Source organism: Mustelus asterias, chromosome 3, assembly GCF_964213995.1.
Source record: "Mustelus asterias chromosome 3, sMusAst1.hap1.1, whole genome shotgun sequence".
NCBI classification, from domain to species: Eukaryota; Metazoa; Chordata; class Chondrichthyes; order Carcharhiniformes; family Triakidae; genus Mustelus; species Mustelus asterias.
The window spans coordinates 22,000,070-22,024,526 of record NC_135803.1 but is presented as its reverse complement, the minus strand read 5'-3'; the positions used below and the strand labels follow the sequence as shown (position 1 = coordinate 22,024,526).

The window sequence follows — 24,457 nt, the reverse complement described above, 5'->3', positions numbered from 1 at the left end:
TCTCTTTATCCTTTATGATTTAAATACATATAATTTGGGGAAGAGTTTTACAAGCACTCTGTACATGTGCATTTTACTTAACTATTTTAAAGCCCTGCTGTTGAGTGCATTTTTGTTCACTCACCAGTCAACTTCCCTGATAATTATGACCCATATTGAGGGATTAGGGAAAACTGATTGTACTACATTTTAGTGCAAGTTGAAAAACTAATGTCTTGAAAATTTTGGCCGTATAGCTAGAGAGAGATTTTGTTATAGATCACAAAATTCCAGGTTGCAATGGTATTCTGGCTCGTTATCGCATCAATAACACCTGGCTTATTTTCTTAATTACAAACTTTCTTTAACCCCTCTTCCCTGCACCTGTAATGTGCAAGGGGATAAAGTGGTCTTTTTTGGAAGAGGGTTGTTGATGGGAGATTTAAAGGAGAAAAGTTGCACATTGAGTGTGAGTGCAAGGAACTCGTGGATGGTTTTGTCACTAAAATTGAAACAATCTTATTAGTTGCTTCTGTTGTGTCCCTCCCTCCCATGATTCTACCTGGCCAAACTTCCTTGAATGCTCTGACCTGCCTTAGCCCTCAATTCACATCTTTCTCTTTTTCTCCAATCTCCTCTTTACCCCTCTGAGCTCGTGTTCAATGTGACTAATCTTCTGTTCCCTCAATCCTACTCCAACCAACCTGATCACCCAAACCCCCTCCTAGCCCCAAACAGTTGCTCCCGCTCCCAATGTTGTCCCTACAAAAACCCTCCCCTCAAAAGAAACAATCCTTGGCCCCACCATCGTTGCAAACTACAGTACCATTGGAGAGTACCATTTCCTCTCCAATGTCCCTGAACATGATGCTGCTGTTCAATTCGGGCTTTCGGGCGGCACGGTAGCACAGTGGTTAGCACTGCTGCTTCACAGCTCCAGGGACCTGGGTTCGATTCCCGGCTCAGGTCACTGTCTGTGTGGAGTTTGCACATTCTCCTCGTGTCTGCGTGGGTTTCCTCCTGGGTGCTCCGGTTTCCTCCCACAGTCCAAAGATGTGTGGGTTAGGTTGATTGGCCATGATAAAATTGCCCCGTAGTTTCCTGAGATGTGTAGGTTAGAGGGATTAGTGGATAAAATATGTAGGGATATGGGGGTAGGGCCTGGGTGGGATTGTGGTCGGTGCAGACTCGATGGGCCAAATGGCCTCTTTCTGCACTGCAGGGTTCTATGATTCTCTGATCTAATTCCATTCCCATATTTCCCAGAACTTCAAACAGGTTTCCACCCTGCCAGAGTGTCAAAGTAGCTCTTCACGCATCATCCTTCTTGACCTGTCTGCAACCGTTAACATGGTTGATCACTTCCATCATCCTCCTCCATCACTCCATTGTTCTCACGTGGCACCATTATTATCTATCCAATTTAAGCCAGAGAATTAGTTCCAATGACTTCGTTTCCTGCTCCCTCACTGTTACCTCTGGTGTCCCCAAAGGATCCATTCTTGGCCCCCTATTTTTTTTTCTCATCAACATGCTGTCCCTTGGTAACAGCATCCAAAGGCACCATTAGTTTTCACGTGCTGTCGACACCCATCTCTATCTCGCCACTACCATATCTTTTGACTCTTCCACTATTGTGGAATTATCAGGCTGCTTGTCCAACATTCAGTATTGGATGAACAGAGATTTCCTCAAATGGGAAGGCTAAAGCTGTAGTTTTCAGTCCCTACTCCAGATTCAGTTTCCTAGCTCCTGTGCCCATTGTTAACCCTGGCAACGGTCTGAGATTAAGTCAGTCTGTTTGCAACTTTGATGTCACATTAGACCCAAGGATGAGCTTCCAATCTCATTCTGCATTCACTGAAACTGCCACTTTTCGCCTCTAGCATCGCTCAACTTTGCCCCATTTCACCTCATCTGCTGTGGTAACCCCCATTTCATGGTTTCATTACCTCTAGATCCAATTCTTCCATGTAACCTGGCTAGTCTTCTGTCTCCTACCCTCCATAACCTTGAGGTCGTCCAAAACTGCAGCCCCTGTTTTAACTCCCAGCATGTTCATCTATTACCTCCGTGCTCTCAGACCTACGTTGTCTCAAGGGTCGAACAGTGTCTTGACTTTAAAGTTATCATTTTTGTCAATCCCTCTTTACCCCTTCCTGTTTGCCCAGGCAAATGGTTTGGGGACAAGGGTTCAAATCCCACCACGGCAGCTGGTGGAATTTAAATTTAGTAAATAAAAATCTGGAATTGAAAGTTAGTTTTACTGTCAAAGTCATCAGTTGTCATAAAAATGCATCTGGTTCACTAATGTCCTTGAGGGAAGGGCATCTCCACATCATGGAAGGATATCTACCATTCTTACCTGGTCTGGTCTTCATGCGATTTCAGACCCACACACAGCAAGGTGCTTGGCTCTTGACTGCCCTGTGAAGTGGCCAAGCCAGCCATTCCATTCAGGAACAATTAGGGATGGGCAACAGATGCTGGCCTTGCCAGTGACACCTACATCACATGAAGTAATATTTTAAAAGTGCTGCAATCTTCAGCCCCAAAACCCTCCAGGATGTCTGCATTCTGCTATTTCTGGCCTCTTGTGCATTGCCAATTATAATTGCTTCACAATTCCTAGCTCTTTCTTACGTTGCCAGGGCCCTAAGCTCAGGAATTGCCTCCTTTTGACTCTCTCCCTTTCTACAGCACTTTCATCCTGTAAGGGATTTCTTAAAACCTACCCCTTTAGCTAGGCTTTGGTCATGTGACCTATTATCTCCTTATGTGGTTGTGTCATTTTGTTTTCTAATGCTCCAGTGAGCTGCTTTGGGATGTTTCATCAGGTTAAATGAACTGTAAAATATAAGTTGCTGTTGCAATTGTAAATTCAGCCAAAGAATTTATTTAGTGCAAGGTTCTTTTTTGGTGTGGGGTTCTTTTTTGGATGTTTTGTACATTCTCAGATACTTTCAGTTTTGTATTTTTAGTTCCCATTGTAGATTTTGATGTGCCTTTTTCGCTTGCTTTATTTCTATCAATAGATTTCATGTGTGTTTTTGCTGCAGTATGTGTGGAGTTCTGTCTTTTCTGGTTAGATCATGTCATGCATGCCAGCTGGATGTGTTGATGAGCTTTAAGTCCTTAGCTGCTAACCATATTTGAAAAATGCAGCAAACTAATTGACATAACCATTGATTTTTGTGGCCAAACCATAGTAGCAAACTGGACAAAAAAAATTAGCTGTAATTAATTTAAGCCGCACCTTTGTGTACATTTAATTGTTACGTTAGAGGATAATTTTATTCGTGAATGTTGGCTTCAGTTTTTTTTATAAACTTGGAGAAATAAAGATTAGAACGAGTGTGCATTCGAGATTCGGGAGCTGTTAGACCTGCCAATATGACTGAAAATGCTTGAGCATCTTTCTGAAAGACTATATTAGTGCAATTTTGTTTTTTCCTGTATAATCCCCTTTGATTTAAAAGGGGCATAGCCTCCTTCTTGGCAGCAATAACTATTTAACCCATTGAGCAATCCAGTCATTTCTGTTCCTCACTCTATTTCCATAGTCAGTGCCCATCCCATTTTCTTGCAAAATCATTGGTGGTCTCCAGTTCCACCACACTCAAGACAGTGTTCGTTGCTACTTGTTGCATAAAGGAAGTTGTGTCCCTAATCTGTGGAATGGAGTTTGAAACCAGGAGCTTCGGACTTGTCAGCGAGAGTACTTGATTAAACCAAAGTTATTTTTCATCATGGCTTCATGTAGCTTTCAATATGGCCTGCCACTGGTCCTTCCCTGAAAGTGGAATTTTTGAAAGATCAGCACCAACCTGAAAGCCCTAGCAAGATGAGGTGAATAGCCAAGGTCTTTTCCCTAGGGCAGTGGAGACCAAAACTAGAGGGCCATAGGTTTAAGGTGAGAGGGGCAAGATTTAAAAGCAACTTGAGGGGCAACTTTTTCAGTGTATATGGAATGAGGTGGTAGAGGCTGGTACAATTAGACGGGTACATGGCTGAGAAGGGTTGAGGGATATGGGCCAAACGCAGGCAAATGAGACTAGTTCAGTGTAGGAAACCTGTTCAGCATGGACGAGTTAGGGCCTGTTTCTGTGCTGTATATCTCTGACTTCATGTATCTGTAGAAATGAGATCCTTGGAGTCTGTATTTTAGTACGCTGACAATTTCACTTTTGTAGCTAAATTATTTACATTGGTAATGGAGGATCCCTCTTGTCATCATGCAGCACTGATCTGTGTGCACTAATTTCACATGTTGCAAAGCTGACCCAATAAACGTTACTACTTTAAGAATACTTCTGTCCCGAGGTTGCGCTAGTATTTCTCTCTCTCCCTGCCCCATTTTGGTGTTCAGACACTTTGTTTTTTGTGAAAAACCTGAAGTGTGGAACCACGTGCCATCTTTGCTTGCACTTTAATTTGCTAGGCTCAGATTTTTTAAAAAACCAATTCATTCTGCAATTTTTAAAAGAATTATTGCACATATTGGTGAAATTAACAGATACTAGCCACAGTGAATTCAGGTAGCTGATGCCATAATCTGTGCAGCTGGACCTAACCAGGTGTTGAAACTGAGCTGCTAATCATTGGTATTGAAAGTGCTCAGTGCCAGTTGTAGAGATGGGTGGCATCCATGAGAAGCGAACACATCGTAATGGTTTTTGTTTTAATATCATTGTATTGGAAAGTTAACCAGGTTAAATGCATTTGAACAGCTACTTCCTCACTGGCCACCTGAGTTGATATCAAATGTGACCCAGCCATCAAAACATGATTCAAACCATCGTGTCCAAGATTAACTGATGTGTACCAAGGTTCCTGCAGGTCATGGAAACCTGGAAAAGTCATGGGAATTTCAAAAAATGTCATGGAAAAATAATGGACATTTTATAAAGACGGGGATGAGACTTTTTCTGTGAATTCCAACCTTTTCAAATGTTTTTCTGTCACCCAACTCTCCACATTCTTTGCTTTGCATAACCGGAATCCAGTACAGCCTTTTTCTCCCTTGTCTGATCCTGCTCATTACCACTACTGATGGCAGTCATTGGAGAAGTAGTCTGCCAATTGGTCTACACACCAGCTTGACTGCTTTTGGACACAGCCAGAATGATGCAGCAATTGGCCGAGTCATATGTGCCACATTCCCCAGTCCCCCCTCTCTCTTTTGCCTCGTGTGGAGAGAGATGTTTTTGTTGGTACCAGTTGCAGATTTTTGTTGAGGTAGAGGACTTCCGGTTGCTTTCTTCAGAGCAGGAACAAGCACCCGGCAAAGAAAATGACGCTTCTAAAATGCTGCATGTCCGGCTAAAGGGCCTGTTTCTGTGCTGTATTGCTCTGACTGTCAATTGTCCAGACCCACTTGCTCTGATATTTTTCATGTGATCCATAAATGTTGTCTTTAATATAAAGTTGCCGAAAAGTCATGGAATTTTATTTTATCAATAGTTCAAAAACTTGAGTTTGACACCATGTAGTTCTGGAAAGTTGTTGGATAACAGCTGTAGTGGATGTTGGGGAGATGTAAACAGCCAACAGCAACTCTTGTTATTGGTTCACACTGAAGATGAGTAGACTGCAGTGGGTTCTCAATTAAATTAGTTTAATTTTCAAAGAAATTAAATACATGGCCAGAAGTCAAAGCTGCAGAGTGGTGCAAGAACAGATGACTGCACCCTAATTCAAGGGGCACAGTTCTAGTAGCTCTCCATTTTAGTTGGCTGTTTATGTATACATATTTGGAAAAATTAAAGGAATAAAGGTGAGATACGTAAAGTGAAGGTGACAATGGCTGACCAGTCACAATCCAAACTACGATGGGACACTTGGGCAAATTGCAGTCAAATATTAACAACTGGGCTTTCCTCTAAATGAGAATTTTTTAAACTTCATTCGCAGGATGTTGATGTCACTGGCATGGCCAGCATTTCTTGCCCATATTTAATTGTCCTTGAGAAGCTGGTGGTGAACCACCTTCAGTACAACTGAGTGACTTGCTAGGCCATTTCAGAGTAGTAAAGAGACAACCACGTAGCTGTAGGTCTGGATTCACACACAGGCCTGACTTGGTAAGGATGGAAGATTTCCTTCCCTAAAGGAAATTAGTGAATTAGATGGGTTTTTACTTATGCTAGGTTTTTTACTCCAGCCTTTATTTAATTAGCTGAATGTAAATTCCCCAACTGTTGTGGTGGGATTTGTACCAATTTTTCTGAACCATTCGTCCAGGCCCCTCGGGCGGCATGGTGGCCCAGTGGTTTGCACTGCTGCCTCGCACTGCCAGGGACCCAGGTTCGATTCCCGGCTCAGGTCTCTGTCTGCACAGAGTCTACACGTTCTCCCCGTGTCTGCGTGGATTTCCTCCGGGTGCTCCTGTTTTCTCCCACAGTCTGAAAGACGTGCTGGTTAGGTGCATTGGCCGTGCTAAATTCCCTCTGTGTACCCGAACAGGTGCCGGTGTGTGGCGACTAGGGGATTTTCACAGTAACTCCAATGTAGTGTTAAGCCAAACCTACTTGTGACACTAACGAATAAATTTTAAGAAAAACTGGATTGTTAATCCAGTAATAACCATTGCATTACTGAACCTTTATATATTATCTCCTGACTTTTATATTCCATGCCTTTTGTTATAAAACCTGGAATTTCATTTATTTTTTGTCTTGCAGCCTCATCAGCTTATGAGTCTGTGTCCCAAATTTCTCTGCTTCTCCACAGCACCGAACCTATTTCTGTTTAAAGGATAACTACCTTTTTGATCAAAATGTATCACTTTTAGATCTACTGAAGTTGAGTTTCGGTCTTTCACTTTCTAAACCATTTTCCAATCTTATCAATATGCCTCTGCAGTTTCCTTTTGGTCTTAATTATTCCTATTTTACTGTTGTCTGAAAAGTTTGGCACTACTCCCTCTAGGGTGAGATTCAAATCATAATATAGTGAACGTTGCTCAGAATTGAACCCTTGGGCACATTATTTTTTATGCAATCGTTCTGAAAAATTGCCCTCCTTCAGCTCTTGCTTTCTCCTTTCTTATTTTTCTTAAATATAGAAGTCGGTCAAATACGGTGTGCATTTTCTGATATTTAATTGAAAATGGTATAAGACTATTTTATTTAAATTTGTTAGATGTCTGTGTATCATGGGCTAGTGACAAATTACGCTCCAGTTCATTGGGCCATTTGCTTCAAACTAATTGATCAATATTGCCACATTTTGACTGACAAGTATCTTTTCATTTAAGATTATTTTAGTAATGTCATGCTAGATTATTTTTATCAGAACTGTATCATATGTATTACAGCCATATGATTTATTCAAAACTGAGCCACATAGATCTGCTGTAATAATCAGTGTTTAAGAAATGTTATCTAATAAACTCAAATTGAAAATCAGACATATATTGAAGGTTCAACTGCAAGGACATTGTGTCTCTGGGAGCCTATTCGTTTTAAAAGCTTGTGGCACAAAAGGGGAAATAACTCACTGAACCTTGCTGTCCTTTCAAGTTGTTTCCTGTTGTTTTACATTTAAGCTGGGAATTACATCTACTACACATGCGTAGTCACAGTTTATGGGTGTCACTGGTAAGATGAGCATGTATTGTCCTCCAGAAGGTGGTGGTGAGTCACCGTCTTGAATTCAACTGAGTGGCTTGTTAGGCCACTTCAAAGGGAAATCAAGAATCGACCACATTGCTGTGGATCTGGAATTGTCGACCAGACCGGCTGAGGACAGCAGATTTGCTTCCCTGAATGACATAGTGAACCAGATGAGTTTTCAGGACAGTCCAGTAGTTTCGTGGTTTCCTGATTACTAATTTCAAATTTTATTTAATTGAATTTAACTATTCATTGAATTTAAATTGTCTAGCTGCTTCGGTGGGATTTGAACTCGTGCCATGGATCATATTTTTACAACTTCATGATTTCATCTCCATTAGGTAGACAAATAGATCTCAAACTGCAGAGACCCAAAGTGAAGAAAAATGGCATGCACTCAGATTAGTTTGTAAAGTTTGTTCGGGTTAGTGTTTTGTGGAATGTTTTAGTCTCTATTTGCTTTAAAAGTTGAAAGATGGAAATGTTGAAAATGCAATTTGTGTACAAGTACTTAAGTACACTTGCACACACTGGAGATTATGCTAGTCAGTATATTAGAACTTTGCGGTGTTTGGGGGAGTTGGACTCTGCATTGCAGGCTATGGATGATATTGGAATAGTGTAGGCTAGATGGGCTTTAGATTGGTTTCACAGGTCGGCGCAACATCGAGGACCGAAGGGCCTGTACTGCGCTCTAATGTTCTATGTTCTAATAAAAGTATTTGATCTTCATATGTCTTTGTGCTGTAGATCAGACTTGAGGAATATAATCTTTTCATTTCACTTCTATTAATAGAACTTGTTGCAGCAGGTGGCATCTCGTGATTTGTTGACTAACATACAGCAACTTCTGGTGGTAACTCCCCCAATTCTCAGCTCTGGCATGTTTATCATGGTGGTTCGTATGTTTTCGTTGATGTGTTCGAACTGTCCCACACTGGCTGTGCAACTTATGAAGCAAAGTAAGTATTTTGCAGCTCTAATTGGGGCAAATTATCATTCTGGAATTGAGACACCACAGAAATGTCGTGCTCATTTTAGAATATTGAACACTGATATGGTGCAACACAGCACACTGTGCTTAATTAAACTTCAATTTAATTTCCAAAACGCAACCTGATTATGGACTTGCACTTGTGCCTTGCACTTAGTTGGTTTAAGAGCTATTTGCTACATGACCTATGGCTAACTGACAATGTTGGTGAAGCGCTCTCAAGGTCATAGTTCCTTTTCCTTTTAGCATTGGTTTCTGGGTAAACAACTTGAGCAGTTTTTGAACTGGACATGGAAACTCTTCAAAATACTTCCAAATTATTCAGGTAGACTCCTTTTCATAGTTACAGTTTCACAGCAGGTGTCTTGCGTCACAACTGTTATGGTGCAGGAGGAGGTCATTTCACCCCCAGTGTCTACACCAGCTCTCCATGTGAGCATCATGACTTAATGCCATTCCCCTGCCTTTTTCCCATATGATGTGGAGATGCCGGCGTTGGACTGGGGTAAACACAGTAAGAAGTTTAACAACACCAGGTTAAAGTCCAACAGGTTTATTTGGTAGCAAAAGCCACACAAGCTTTCGGAGCTCTCAGCCCCTTCAGGTGAGTGGGAATTCTGTTCACAAACAGAGCTTATAAAGACACAGACTCAATTTACATGAATAATGGTTGGAATGCGAATACTTACAACGAATCCAGTCTTTAAGAAACAAAACAATGTGAGTGGAGAGAGCATCAAGACAGGCTAAAAAGATGTGTATTGTCTCCAGACAAGACAGCCAGTGAAACTCTGCAGGTCCACGCAACTGTGGGAGTTACAAATAGTGTGACATGAACCGGGATATTGGGTTCATGTCACACTATTTGTAACTCCCACAGTTGCGTGGACCTGCAGAGTTTCACTGGCTGTCTTGTCTGGAGACAATACGCATCTTTTTAGCCTGTCTTGATGCTCTCTCCACTCACATTGTTTTGTTTCTTAAAGACTTGATTCGTTGTAAGTATTCGCATTCCAACCATTATTCATGTAAATTGAGTCTGTGTCTTTATAAGCTCTGTTTGTGAACAGAATTCCCACTCACCTGAAGAAGGGGCTGAGAGCTCCGAAAGCTTGTGTGGCTTTTGCTACCAAATAAACCTGTTGGACTTTAACCTGGTGTTGTTAAACTTCTTACTGTTTTTCCCATATCCCTGCACATTGTTTCTATTCAAGTAATCATCTAATGCCCTTTTGAGTGACTCAATTAAACTTGCCTGCACCACACTTCAAGACAGTGCATTCCAGATCCGAATCACTCATGTGAAAACATTTTTTTTCTCATCACATTTGCTGCTTTTGCCAGTCACTTTAGATCTTTGTTGCCTCCTTTTTGGTCTTTTTATGAATGGGCAGTTACTCCCTCTACTCTGTCCAACCTCCTTACTAATTTGATCATCTCTATCAAATCTCCTCTTGGCCGCCTTCTCTCGAGGAGGACAGTACCAACCTCTCCAGTCTATCTTCATCGTTGCTCATCCCTTTAGCCATTCTTGTAAACTTCTTCTGCACACTCTCCAATGCATTCACATCCTTTCTATATTGATGCCCAGAACTGCACATAATATTCCAGCTGAGATCTAACTATTATGTAAGTTCAGCATAACCTCCTTGTTCTTGTACTCTGTGCCCCTATTAATATACAATGTCCTGTTATTAATTGATCTCTCCACATGTCCTACCACCTTCAATGTTCTATGCACATATACACCAAGATCCTTCTGCTTCTACACCCATTTAAGAATTCTATCCCTTCATGTTCTTCACACCAAAATCCATCACCTCGCACTTCTCCGCATGGAGTTTCATCTGCCACCCAACTGCCCACTGCACCAACTTACATATGTCCTTTGGAAGGTCTGGGGCGGGGAGGAGGAGGGCAGCAGTGTTCCAGCAGATGTATATCCAGGTCATTCTTTTTGTGAACTCGAAGGTCGTATCTGGTTTTATTTCCTCCTTTTCCTCTGTAGACATTGCAGAAACTCTTCGTTTTTTACTTTGCGGAGCTTCAAGTGGCAGCTGCCAAGAACAAATTGATCTGGTACCAAGAAGTCCACAAGAACTTTATGAGCTTACTTCCCTTATCTGGTAAGGTGTTTTGTAAAACTTTCTGGTTTTGATCTGTGTGTCTGTCAATCTAATTTGCATGTCTTTCTAAAAAGAAAATGGGCTGAAGATTCCCCTCTAGCCTAACCTGCATTCCACTCTCTAGCCTTGGCCAAAAAGATTATTTGTAGCTGGGAATGAGCAGGAGAATGGGACCATTTGAGTACCTCTTTCAAAGGAGCCTGCATAAGCACAGTGGGTGAATAAGCTTCTGTGCTTAGTGTTTCCATGAACAGGATTTTTGAGCTATGTACATTTCAAAGGGCAGCAAAATTAGGATTTAATAATGAGGCTTTCTGTTTACATCACGTTATGCAAGTTTGATCTGTTGTCGTTGGCAGTTGAACGGGTTTGTGCATTTTTCTGTCCTAAGCTGGCTGTATAAATGGGGCAAATCCAATACTTGATACTGTTTGCTAAAATTTTCATTTTCAGTGATCAAATCTATTTTCTCTTGCAGTGAATTAATGCCATGTCTACCCAAAGAAGGAATTTTTGCTGTTGATACCATGCTAAAGAAGGGAAGTGCTCAAAATACAGATGGTGCAATATGGCAGTGGCGTGATGATCGTGGTCTCTGGCATCCATACAACCGAATCGATAGTCGCATAATTGAGGTATAATATCTTCAAAAACGAAACCAGTACGGGGAGGGAGAAGGTGAAGGTGAGGGTGGGAGAGGGAGGACACGAGGTTGGGAGAGGAAATTAGAGTGGGAAATAAGTTCCATCTTTAATTCTGCAGTGATAGGAGAGGGCTTTAGCTTGGTGGTTGTTCCTGATGAGCAAGCCAAAGATCTTTAAATTTTGCTGTAGAAAGTAAACGAGGCTATCGGCACTCACCATTATTCAAAGTAAATTGGACAACTTCCAGCCGCCCCTGTCCCCCTAATACACCCTGAGCTGGCACTGAAAATTAGCAGTGTGCAATCTCATTCCTTTAGATTTTTATATTTGGCGATTTAAAAAAAAATGAACCTGCCTCATTCTCTTATGACCTCAAAGGAGAATTTTCACACTGATTTGTATCATCTATAATAGCGATACGAAGAGCCAAATGGAGTAATGAATCCTAAATGGCTTCAACTGAGATCTAGAGCAGTATTATGTTCTTTGGTAATAACACTTAGAACTGTTACAAGTTTCATAATTAAGTTTGTAATGGTGCACATCCACTCTTGCTGCCTGTTACTATGTACAATCAAGTCAGACTTGAAACTCAGCATATCTTTATATGCGCAGGCATGTATGTGATATGCAGTGAGTAGATATATGTGCTTATGAGCCAGCGTTCCAAGCTTGGAGCTGAAGTGCCCTGCATACACTGGTAAATGTAGACCAAAATGCCTCGGACACACTGGCAAGCAGTCTAATCTTAGGTCTGCAGTAATCTTTTTGTATGCTTTGACGGTCTGTTCACATTGTTCACAGGCAGCCCATCAAGTGGGTGAGGATGAAATAAGCTTGTCAACATTGGGTCGAGTTTATACTATTGACTTTAACTCTATGCAGCAGATCAATGAGGACACTGGGACAGCCCGTGCTATTCAGAGAAAACCCAATCCGTTGGCCAACACGAACACTGGTGAGTACTGCCCAGTGAATTAATCTTCAATTTCAAATTGCTGTTTTTCTAAAAAAAAACTGCATTGAGGATGCTTTTTTGGTTTAAAAAAAATTGCAAGTAACTTTATTAACTTGAGCCTACTCGATTACCAAATTGCTTTTGAAAAACTATAATCTTTCATAAGATGTGCCGTTCATGACTTGAGCATCCCAAAGTACTTTACATCCAACTTTTGAACTGTAGCTACTGCTGTAATATAGGAGAAAAATTGGCAGCAAACTTTGTACTCAACCAGGTCCCATAAACGGTGGTGTTGGTAATGGGCAGGTAATTAGTAACTTGAATAGGGGATAAATATTGGCTGGAATGATGGAAACAATTATAGCACTATACCAAATAGTGTTGTGGGATTTCTTTTTGGATCCACTTTGAATCCATCTTGGTTTCATGTGGGTGGCACAGTAGTTAGCGCTGCTGCCTCACACCGCCAGGGACCCGGGTTCAATTCCTGTCCTGGGTCACTGCGGAGTTTGCACGTTCTCCCCGTGTCTGCATGGGTTTCCTCCAGGTGCTCCAGTTTCCTCCCACAAGGCTGAAAGACATGCTGATTAGGTGCATTGGCCGCTAAATTCTCCCTCAGTGACCCGAACTGGAGTGTGGCAATGAGGGGATTTTTACAGTAACTTCATTGCAGTGTTAATATAAGCCTACTTGTGACACTAATAAATACACTTTAAAATGTTCCAACCAAACATGCTTGTAGTGTACTTCATTGGAGTGTTGGCCTAAATGTTGTCTCTTGAGTAAGACTTAAATCCACAACTTCTGACTCGGTGAAAGTGCTACCAATTTCGAAACAACACAAAATAGTGGAGCTGGATACTCTGGGATGCTGCCATGTTTGACAACTCTAACTGGCAACATGCTAAATTATTTGTTTCCAGTATTTTGTTCACCTGGTTTACTTCTGCAAACATCTTTATGGACTTGACATTAGGCTGTAGGTTTCAAGCTAATTAGAAAACCTCTTTACTATGATCCAGGATTTCCAAAGAGGGTGGTAAGATGAACACTGAGCATGTTCTGCATTTTAAAGGCTTGTTTGGACATTTTCATTTTCATATAGCAATAACGTGCTAGGTGGAAGATTTAACACATTGAAGTACTACAATTATTGAACAATATGTTCTCAGTTGACTTTCCCATTTGGCCTAATTTAGTGGCTTAATTTTTGTGAAAAACTGTCATAAATTCAGCAATTTACGAAGACAGAGTTCACGGCCAAAACTGGTCAAAGCAGGGTTATTTCTTCCAAGAAAATGCAGTGAGTAGAGTATAGTGATAATACAAAAATACATGTGTAAAATCCATTACAATTACTTGCAGTAGCGAGACATGATTGGGGAATTCCTTCACCTACGTTTTGTCTGAAGTTTTGCAACAAGAGATCTCAATTCTATATTTTCTGTGCCTTTGTAAATCAAATGATTAATTCGTGTGTATTATTGAGGTTTCTGTAACAAGAGGTCTGAATATTGCTTAAGCAAGTGTTCTATGGCACCCCATGATGTCTTGTGTAATCAACTCCCTTCTGAGGATAAATGCCAAGAGCCAGCCTAATTGTGGCCAAGATGATCATTAACCTAACCCGCACATCCAAAGATGTGCGGGTTAGGTTGATTGGCTAGGTTAAAAATTGTCCCTTAGAGTCCTGAGATGCGTAGGTTAGAGGGATTAGCAGGTAAATATGTGGGGGTAGGGCCTGGGTGGGATTGTGGTCGGTGCAGACTCGATGGGCCAAATGGCCTCCTTCTGCACTGTAGGGTTTCTATGATTTCTATGATTATTAAGTTGTGCCTGGCTGTTTCAATGTATTTTAAACCGCCAAAAGTGATATTGATTTAGGAAGAGTCTTAACTATTTGCTTTTTAATGAAAGCAATCACAATTGGCACAGGGCATGCCCACAGTATAAACAGAGCAGTTACAATTAAAATCTGTTTCAGTCAAATGAATGCTGTCATTGAGTATGGGGGTTTTCAGAAAAATGCAGTCTGAAGTCTGCTTTTTTTTTAATATACAGGTGGTCACTCTGAAACGAGGAAGGATGATGCACGGGCTCAACTAATGAGGGAAGACCCAGACCTGGCTAAATGCTTTATAAAGACATTGTTTGGTGTGTTATATGAAGTGTATAGTTCATCAGCTGGACCCGCTGTCAGACACAAGTGCCTTAGAGCAATTCTTAGAATAATTTATTTTGCTGATGCTGAACTTCTAAAGGATGTGCTTAAAAATCATGCTGTTTCCAGGTTGGTATTGAGTGTCATGTGCTTAAAAGAGCTTTGAAATGTAGAAACATCTGCTGAAAATTTAGAGCTTGAATATTGAAAATGTCTTGGGTAGAATTCCATCAGGGCTGAGCAATTGTTCCAGTAGGATCATGACTCTGATTAGGAGTAAGAAGGGTCGGTGAGTAATTGATAAAAGAATCAGAAGTGACAGAGTCAAAAAAAAAGTTGCGATCTGAAAGGGTGATGGAAACAGATTCAATAATTTTTAAAAGGGAATTGGATAATACATGGAGGGAAGAAAGTAGAGCAGTGGAATGAATTGGATAGCTTTCAATCAGCTGTTGGCTTTATGGGCTGAATGGCCATTTTCCATGATTTTACAATGTTTCCCTATTGGCACCAAAGCCAGTCAAAATTAATCATCTGAATGTTTAATGACAGTCTTCCATTTCATGATGGCATTCAGACATGACATGGTGAAAGACAGCGGTGTCTTTCATAAAATTGAACTATTATTTTGCACTACCTACACTTTGATATATTTTTTCTAATTTTGCATTAATCAGCAATTTTATTACAAGAGCTGGTCTCTTCCTCTTCTCTGTCCCCGTTCATGCTGTCTTTAGCATGGCTGGTATAAAAACCTCAGGTCAACTTATTTGGCGATATTACAACTATTAAAGTATAAACGCTAGATAGATTTGAGTAATGTTTGCATCTGTCTGCAAAAGAGGGCTTTGGAGCAGAAGCTTCAGGTGTAATTAGTGACTTAAATTTTTTTTACTTCAAAAACTAAACTACATTGCATAAGAGTTCACATTTGACATTACATGAAGTGCAGCACAGGTCGATTTCTTTCAATACATACATGGCAATCTTGCGGTGCCATTTAAAATAATACACTTAAAATAGGTCATATTTGCAATCAACATTTCACATCAAATGCTCACTATTGCATACAGCCCATGGGGTTTTATTTGGCTTCCAGCCCCTTTGTAGACTATGGGGTGATATCCTTGGATCCAGTGGAGAAAGACAGAGTCGATGCAGGAGCTGCCTCACCATAAGACGTAGGAGCAGAATTAGGCCACTCGGCCCATCGAGTCTGCTCCGCCATTCAATCATCGCTGATATGTTTTTCATCCCCATTCTCCTGCCTTTTTCCCATAACCCCTGATCCCCTTATTAATCAAGAACCTATCTATCTGCCTTAAAGACACTCAATGACCTGGCCTCCATAGCCTTCTGCGGCAAAGAGTTCCACAGATTCGCCACTCACTGGCTGAAGAAATTCCTCCTCATCTGTGTTTTAAAGGATCGTCTCTTTAGCCTGAGCCCTCTGCTTCTAGTTTTTCCTACCAATGGAAACATCCTGTCCACTCTATCCAGGCCTCGCAGTATCCTGTAAGTTTCAATAAGATCCCCCCCCCCCCCTCATCCTTCTAGGCTCCAACGAGTACAGACCGTCCCATATACGACAAGCTCTTCATTCCAGGGATCATTCTTGTGAGCCTCCTCTGGACCTTTTCCAAGGCCAGCACATCTTTCCTTCGATAGGGGGCCCAAAACTGCTCTCAATACTCCAAATAGAGTCTGACCAGAGCCTTATACAGCCTCAAGAGTACATCCCTGCTCTTGTATTCTCGCCCTCGCAACTTGAATGCTAACATTGCATTTGCCTTCCTAACTGCTGACTGAACCTGCATGTTAACCTTAAGAGAATCTTGAGCAATGATTCCCAAGTCCCTTTATGTTTCTGATTTCCTAAGCATTTTCCCATTTAGAAAATAGCCTATGCCTCCATTCCAGCTTCCAAACTGCATAAACTCTCACTTTTCTGCATTGTATTCCATCTGCCACTTCGTTGCCCACTCTCCTAACCTGTCCAAGTTCTTTTGGAACTCCCTGCTTCCTCAATACTACTCACGCTGCAGTACCACTCAGCATCTCATCCTAGATAAAAAAAACACTTTATTCATAAAATTTGTACAAGTACATTACAAAGCAGTTCAAATTTCACATAAATGAAGCATTGCATTTCATTTAATTTCTCCCAGTAGTGTGATACCTCACTTAGTAATGGGCCATATTTACAATATGCACTTTAAATATAATGCTGAACTACTTGACAAGTCTTAACTTGAAGTGATGTATACATATTCCTTTTGTTGTTTACATAAAAATGTTTTTTAATGTCTACTTTAAGAACCAGCGTCTGATTTGTCATTTTCTTATTCCCCAACAGCCACATTGCTTCCATGCTATCAAGTCAAGATTTCAAGATCGTTGTAGGAGCACTACAGATGGCAGAAATTTTAATGCAGAAGTTACCAGATATATTTAGCGTTTACTTTAGAAGAGAAGGTAAGGAATCATTTTATTTTGTACATTTGCAAAATTGGAATGCTTTTATATTTTGCAGACTTTATTTTTACTTTTTTATGACTTTTGATTTTGGGGTAAAGTATTGAATTTTCTTTACAGTAACTAAAATGGTTAGAATTTTGGATGTTGGTCAAAATATTAATAACATTTTGTTTTTGTGCAAGGTGTGATGCATCAGGTGAAAAATTTAGCAGAGTCCGAGACTCTACTTACCAGCCCTCCAAAGGCATGTAGTAGTGGAATAGGAAGTCTCAGCACTGCTGCCACAATTAGCACAGCCAATGTTGCAAGCAATACAGTTGCAGATCTCGGATCCCCCAGTTTCCAAAGTATGGATGATTCTTTGGACTTAAGTCCACAAGGGTAAGTTTTGAAGTTTCCAAATTGAAGCAACAAACCTCCTTGCTCTCCTATCAAGTTAGGATTGTGGTAATCTATTTGTGGTGTTCTGATCTCTAATGAACTTATTGGCAGGGGTCATTTTTATGACATCTTGTTAAATGAGTTGCCATCTGGTCCTGGCATATTGACGGTAAAGACTTTTAGTTAAGGACATGCGTCAACATTTAATTGTTGAAATTTCATTTTACTAAAATTCCAATGACTTAAACTTCTGCCCAATGTCACTAACACTAAGGTTCAGGGGAGCACGGCATTTGTGTTCAGTAAAAGTAGAGATGAGGTCTAACATGGCTTCAGAACAAGATGAATATAGGTCCAGGAATTCTTTCAAGGGGAATTTTGTTCCTTCAGATATTGGGATAGGCTCCATCTTGATTCGGCCTACTTATACACCATAACTAACATTAATGCAAAGCAACAGCTTTATACCCAACATCTCAGTCGTAGTGTAACTAAATGTTAGATTTTGTTTTTGCGTGTTCCTCTTTGCCAGCACTGTAGATGAATTAGAATAATGCGGCAGAAAGTAAGTTGAGATATTAGCTTGCATTCAACCATCGTGCTTCATAGGGGACGGTCTTGGAGTGCAGGTTTCATCCAAAACAAGACCAGTTGTACATATTTTGTGTCGAAAGAAGAATTAATGATTGGGTATCATTGTCCTTGCTCTGCTATTATTGATTTGTATTTTAAATTTAAATTTGTGGTCTTGGTTCTCTGGGCACTGGGTCTTCAGTATCAAAGCAAGATCAAATTTACTTTCATTTACCCGTGTGCCTTTGGCTTTACATGCAGCTATATAAAATCTGTCTTACATTTGGAGGACTTGGCTTTTGCAACCTCTATGCCTATGTTAGCTGCAAGGGAGCATGCGAATTTGGAACAGGAATAGGCCACTCAGATCCTCGAGATTGCTCAAGGAGGCTTGCAAGAGTTAACGTTTAGTATGGGGAGCAGGGGAAGCAATAAAAAGTGGCAATATTTAGTTTATCTGATTACTGAACTCTCAACAAATGGAAGCAAATCAATTTTGTAATTTGACAGAAGTCTATTGGGAGCAACGTGACCCGAGCAAAACCAACGTAGCGATCTGAAATTGATGTCTTATTTAGGGTGGAATCTGTCGCTCAGGATTTTTTAATACATAGAAACTAAAACTTTTTTTTTGCGGGTAAACGTATTTCCCATTTGCTTTGACATCCGCTCCTAGTGTATTAAATGCATGTCATGGTGATGACACATTTTGCCTATTGTCGAACCTTACTTGATTCCACCTCTTCTACATGCCCAAGCAAACCGAGACCCTTTAGATCAAGAATATAATGCAACTTGGAGCTAGCACTTCATTATCATCTGTTCTTAATTCCAGGTTTGTCTCCATCTGCTCACAAGATCAGTCCTACAGCTTGGGCAGTATCTTTTTAAGGATGCTTCACACACATTTTTGGGTAGTGGGGCAGGCAATGTTGAGTTCTGATGGAGACTTTTAATAAGGTGACAACTGATGAACTTTTTTTAACTGTACAGTTACCACTAAAACTAAACTGACTTGACAATACTGGACTTGTGGTCTGGATAGGTTCCAATGTCTTGCCTAATCAGCAACAAAGGGATATTTTGCCCAAGTTGTCTTGCAACTAATTGAACCATTCTGTAGAACATTGGTCATGTTAGAGGTAGGAGAGCAAAGCAACTTTTTTTTAAAAAATGGCTTACATTTCGACTTCTACTTGAAGGTAAGAGAACCTGTCACATCTGAGGCTTTTTCAAACAAAGCTAACCTATTTTTTAATCAAACAATGTGTGCAACCTTGAACAAATTGTTTTTGCTCATAACTTTGATCAACATTGCTCTGAAAGCTCTGCTATACAGCTTGTTGTCTTCAGGCATGCTATTACCCAAAGCTACAATTTTTGGTTTGACACTGAAGGTTATAACTGTTAAAGTTGAGGAAGAGCATGCAGTCCCATTTCACTGTTAGTGTGTGAGAGCTAACATGGCCTACTGCAAATAGCTTATGCCGCCTTAGGCTGTCAAGTTGATCGTCCTGTGCATCACCTATTTCAACAATGTGATGTTTTCCCAAATTCCGTTATTCTGACCTTAGACAATGTTGAAAATTAGAAATTTTGTATTAAAATCCTATCATAAAAATAGATTACTTCAGGATTCTTTCGCAGACTGCACAAACCACTTCTCACGCACTAACTTTCTCATTTTAATCTCGAGTTGTTTTGGTAGGGTTGACTGAAAATGGTAAACATGCGCGGTTATCATGCAGGTGCCATGAGTATTTAGGAAGACAGAGGCATGTTGGCCTTTAATGCGAGAAGATTGAAGTACAGTAATAAGTCCTGTTAAAATTGTATACAATTGATGAGAACACGTGCAGATTTGGTCTCCATATTTGAGGGAAGATATACTTGCATTTAAGGTGGTACAGTAAAGGTTCACTAGGCAGGTTCCTGGGATTCAAGGCTATGGGCCAGGTGCTGGTAAGTGGGATTAGATGGGAGGTCGGGTGTTTCTCATGTGTTGCTGCAGACTTGAGCTGAAGGGCCTCCTGTACTGTCTGATTCTTACCAGCACGGCTGAGAGTGACGTAGACCATATTACCCCTTGAGCCATCTCTGTCCTTCAACACAATCATGGCTGATCTTGTGCATCAAATCTACTCTCCATCCTGCTCCCCGTATCCATAATTCCCTGAGACAACAAAAATCTGTCTATCTCTGACTTGAAAATGTACAATAATGGAGCATCCACAGCCCCCTTGAAAAGAAATTTCTCCTCCTTTCAGTCCTAACTGATTTGACCTTTATCCTGAGACTCTGCTCCAAGTTCAAGATTCCCTAGCTCGGGGAATGGGCTTCACTGTCAGGCTCCTTCAGAATCTTGTATATTTTAACAAAAGTACCTCATTCTTTTAAACTCCAGAGAATATAGGCCCAATTTACCAAACCTATCATCATTGGACATTCCTCTCATCCTAGGAACTTATCCAGTGAATCTTCATTTGCCTCCAGTGCAATGGGGGTGATCTAGGAAATTGGATCAGGAATTGGCTAGCGGATAGGAAACAGAGGGTGGTGGTTGATAGTAAATATTCATCATGGAGTGCGGTTACAAGTGGTGTACCTCAGGGATCTGTTTTGGGGCCACTGCTGTTTGTAATATTTATTAATGATCTGGATGAGGGTATAGTTGGGTGGATTAGCAAATTTGCTGATGACAGCAAAGTCGGTGGTGTGGTAGACAGTGAGGAAGGGTGTCGTAGTTTGCAGGAAGACTTAGACAGGTTGCAAAGTTGGGCCGAGAGGTGGCGGATGGAGTTTAATGCGGAGAAGTGTGAGGTAATTCACTTTGGTAGGAATAACAGATGTGTTGAGTATAGGGCTAACGGGAGGACTATGAATAGTGTGGAGGAGCAGAGGGATCTAGGTGTATGTGTGCATAGATCCCTGAAAGTTGGGAATCAAGTAGATAAGGTTGTTAAGAAGGCATATGGTGTCTTGGCGTTTATTGGTAGGGGGATTGAATTTAGGAGTCGTAGCGTTATGTTGCAACTGTACACAACTCTGGTGCGGCCGCACTTGGAGTACTGTGTGCAGTTCTGGTCCCCACATTACAGGAAGGATGTGGAGGCTTTGGAGAGGGTGCAGAGGAGGTTTACCAGGATGTTGCCTGGTATGGAGGGGAGATCCTATGAGGAGAGGCTGAGGGATTTGGGATTGTTTTCGCTGGAAAGGCGGCGGCTAAGAGGGGATCTTATTGAAACATATAAGATGATTAGAGGTTTAGATAGGGTGGATAGTGATAGCCTTTTTCCTCTGATGGAGAAATCCAGCACGAGGGGGCATGGCTTTAAATTGAGGGGGGGTAGTTATAGAACCGATGTCAGGGGTAGGTTCTTTACCCAGAGGGTGGTGAGGGATTGGAATGCCCTGCCAGCATCAGTAGTAAATGCGCCTAGTTTGGGGGCGTTTAAGAGATCCGTTGATAGGTTCATGGACGAAAAGAAATTGGTTTAGGTTGGAGGGTCACAGTTTTTTTTTTTAACTGGTCGGTGCAACATCGTGGGCCGAAGGGCCTGTTCTGCGCTGTAATGTTCTATGTTCTATGTTCTATTCTGTCCTTCCTTGAATATGGAGACCAAATCTGCACACACTACTCCAGGTGTGCTCTCATCAAAACCCTATATAATTTTAACAGACTTATTATTGTACACTAGTCCCCTTGCAATAAAGGCCAAGATGCAATTTTCTTTCATCAGACAGATTTTTCTGCTTTCTATTTCTGCTACCAAAGTGAATAATCGCATTTTGTTCCATCTGTCTCCCTTGGTCGCTCACCTAACCTGTTTATAATGCTTTGCAGCGTTTTGTTTTACCAGCATGTTAACTTTGTGCTCTCTATGCAAGCCTACCCACCTCCCTGAACATCAACATTTAGAAATTTCACCCTGTTTTAAAAAGTATTCTGTTTTTCTATTTCTGCTACTAAAGTGAATAATCGCACTTTTCCACACATTATATTCCATCTGTCCCCTTGGTTGCTCACCTAACCTGTCTATATCATTGTTTGTCTTCATAAACAAATTCCCACTAACTTTGTACTTTCAGCAAACTTGGACATATTACTTTCTGGTCTTTTTGTCAATCGTTCATATAGATTGTAAATAGATGAGGCCCCAGCACTGGTCCTCAAGGCATTCCACCAGTTAGAACCTGTCAACTCTAATACCCCATTTATCCCATTTTGCTTCTTGTCTGATGACCAATCCTCCATTGATGCTAAGATACTTGATTTATTATTGTCACATGTATTAACTTACAGTGAAAAGTATTGTTTCTTGCATGCTATACAGACAAAGCATACCATTCATAGAGAAGGAAAGGAGAGAGTGCGGAATGTAGTGTTAGTTATAGCGAGGGTGTAGAGAAAGATCAACTTAATGCAAGGTAAGTCCATTCAAAAGTCTGACAGCAGCAGGGAAGAGGCTGTTCTTGAGTCGGTTGGTACATGGCCTCAGACTTTTGTATCTGTTTTCCGACGGAAGGTGGTGGAAGAGAGAATGTCCGGGGTGCGTGGGGCCTTAATTATGCTGGCTGCTTTGCCGAGGCAGCGGGAAGTATAGACAGAGTCAGTGGATGGGAGGCTGGTTTATTACCCATTATTCTATGAGCCATTACATTACATTCTTTATCAAAGTCCTTTTGGAAATCCAAATATACGGTGACTGGTTTCCTTTGTTTAGCCTACTAACATCCTCCAGTAGCTCTCATAAATTTGTCAAACACCATTTCCTAAAATCATGTTGACACATGATACTATGATTTTACAAGTGCATTAAGACTTCCTTAACAGAGATTCATCATTTGCCTGCTGTCAGGCTAACAAGCCTGTGGTTCCCTGAAGCTCTTGTGAAAGCATTCAACAAACTCTGCTTTCAGATTAGATTGCTAATATGATTTACCCAGTATATATGAAGATTAAAATCCCTCATAATTAAATTGCCCCTCGGTGCAAGCTCCTTTTCTCTCTTGATTCTTCATAGATTCATAAAATCCACACAGTGCAGAAACAGGCCATCCAGCCCATTGGGTCTTCACTGACTCTCCAAAAGAGCATCCCATCTTGCAAAGGTATAATGACTGTTAAAAGGTCCATATGCTACTCCCACCAATTTTTCCCAACCCTTGTTAATTTCTCACCATACGTTTTACTTCCTGATCTTCTGAGACAAAATCGTTTCTTATTGCTGTCCTTGTGTCATCCTTTACAGTCTGTCTTTTGCAAATGTTTACCCTGTAATATTTATTTCCCAACTTTGGTCACCTTGTAGTCATGCCTGTAATGACAATTTGATGTAAAATATTTATTTCTTGTGCTACTAATTTATCTGATTATGAATGCTTTGCACATTTTGATAAAGACCCTTTAATTTTACTTCTATGCTGCTATTCTTTGCATGGACCTTTTTATTTGTGAATGCAATATTACTGGTAAATGCTTTGTATCCCAAGCTGCTAGTCTTCTACCCAAATTTGGTGCAGTATTCTATTGCTTTGACTTTTAGCTTATTAAACCTCCCTTCACTGACTCCTTCTCCCGACTGCTCCACTCCACTACACCTTTTAGCTTAAAGTGCTATTAACAATCCTAGTTATACAATTCACTAGGGCACAGGTCTGAGCCTGGTTTAAATATAGCCCATTCCCAACAAAAGTTCTTTTTTTCCTGAGTACTGGTGCCAGTTTGAGTCAAAAGCCTTTCTTCCCGCAACACTCCTGAGTCACATGTTGAATTCTCTAATCTGCAAAGAGGCTCTGCTGGTCCTCTGACTGGCTGTGCTGTCCCTTGTCGTACTGTATTCCTTTTCACTCCTCTCATCACTTGAACAGGTTCCTGCACCATAGTGCTAGTTGTTTTGCTTGCATAATCTAATAAAAGCAATATACGGTGGATGCTGGAAATCTGAAATATAATCAAAATGCTGGAAAGAAAAACTCAACAGCATCTGTGGAGAGAGAAACAGAGTTAATGTTTCGAATCCATATGACTCCTCTTCAAGAGTATTAGTTTACTCATCAAGTATCTCGTACTTGCTATCCCAAGTCGAGGGTTGAGGCTGCTCTGCATCACATCTGGGATCTCAGCCACATCCTACACCTGACCAACTCTGCTTAACTTGACAAGTGTGATTGCCTCCTGAAACAAGGTGTCTAGGTAACTCCCTCTCTGGGATGCCCCCCTCAGACTCCAGCTCAACAACTCTTGAGCTGAAGCGAGTCGAGCTGCAGTCATTTGATGCAAATATGTTTCTCTGAAGTTGTAATGCTTTCCACAAGCTCCCACATGTTGCAGTCACAGCATACTACTCTTGCCATGTCAGTCTAACCTAATGGCAAATTTCAGGTTCCTAGCTTAGAAATAAAATAATCACTCTCCAGCTATTGGAGGTAAAAGAAAAGAATAAAAAGTCACCCGCACTCTGCTCCTGATTGCTTTGTGATTCAACTGATTAGACTAGACTGGAGGACTAAGACTAATAGAGCAATTTTGATCATAAGTATG

At 40.9% G+C, this 24,457-nt stretch overlaps 1 protein-coding gene across 13 annotated transcripts in view; it reads left to right on the top strand.

Moving 5' to 3' along the window:
- The window catches only part of trip12 (thyroid hormone receptor interactor 12), a 160,237-nt gene that overhangs the window by 86,873 nt on the left and 48,907 nt on the right, over positions 1–24,457 (top strand). For 9 of the 13 annotated variants that reach the window (XM_078205851.1, XM_078205845.1, XM_078205874.1 and 6 more), the window contains 7 exons: positions 8,392–8,557; positions 10,598–10,715; positions 11,194–11,350; positions 12,164–12,317; positions 14,382–14,610; positions 16,838–16,956; positions 17,142–17,340. In XM_078205851.1, the coding sequence (XP_078061977.1) occupies positions 8,392–8,557; positions 10,598–10,715; positions 11,194–11,350; positions 12,164–12,317; positions 14,382–14,610; positions 16,838–16,956; positions 17,142–17,340 (1,142 nt within the window). The remainder of the gene's footprint in view (positions 1–8,391; positions 8,558–10,597; positions 10,716–11,193; positions 11,351–12,163; positions 12,318–14,381; positions 14,611–16,837; positions 16,957–17,141; positions 17,341–24,457) is intronic. The other 4 variants (XM_078205904.1, XM_078205896.1, XM_078205917.1 and 1 more) reach the window with 1 other exon arrangement.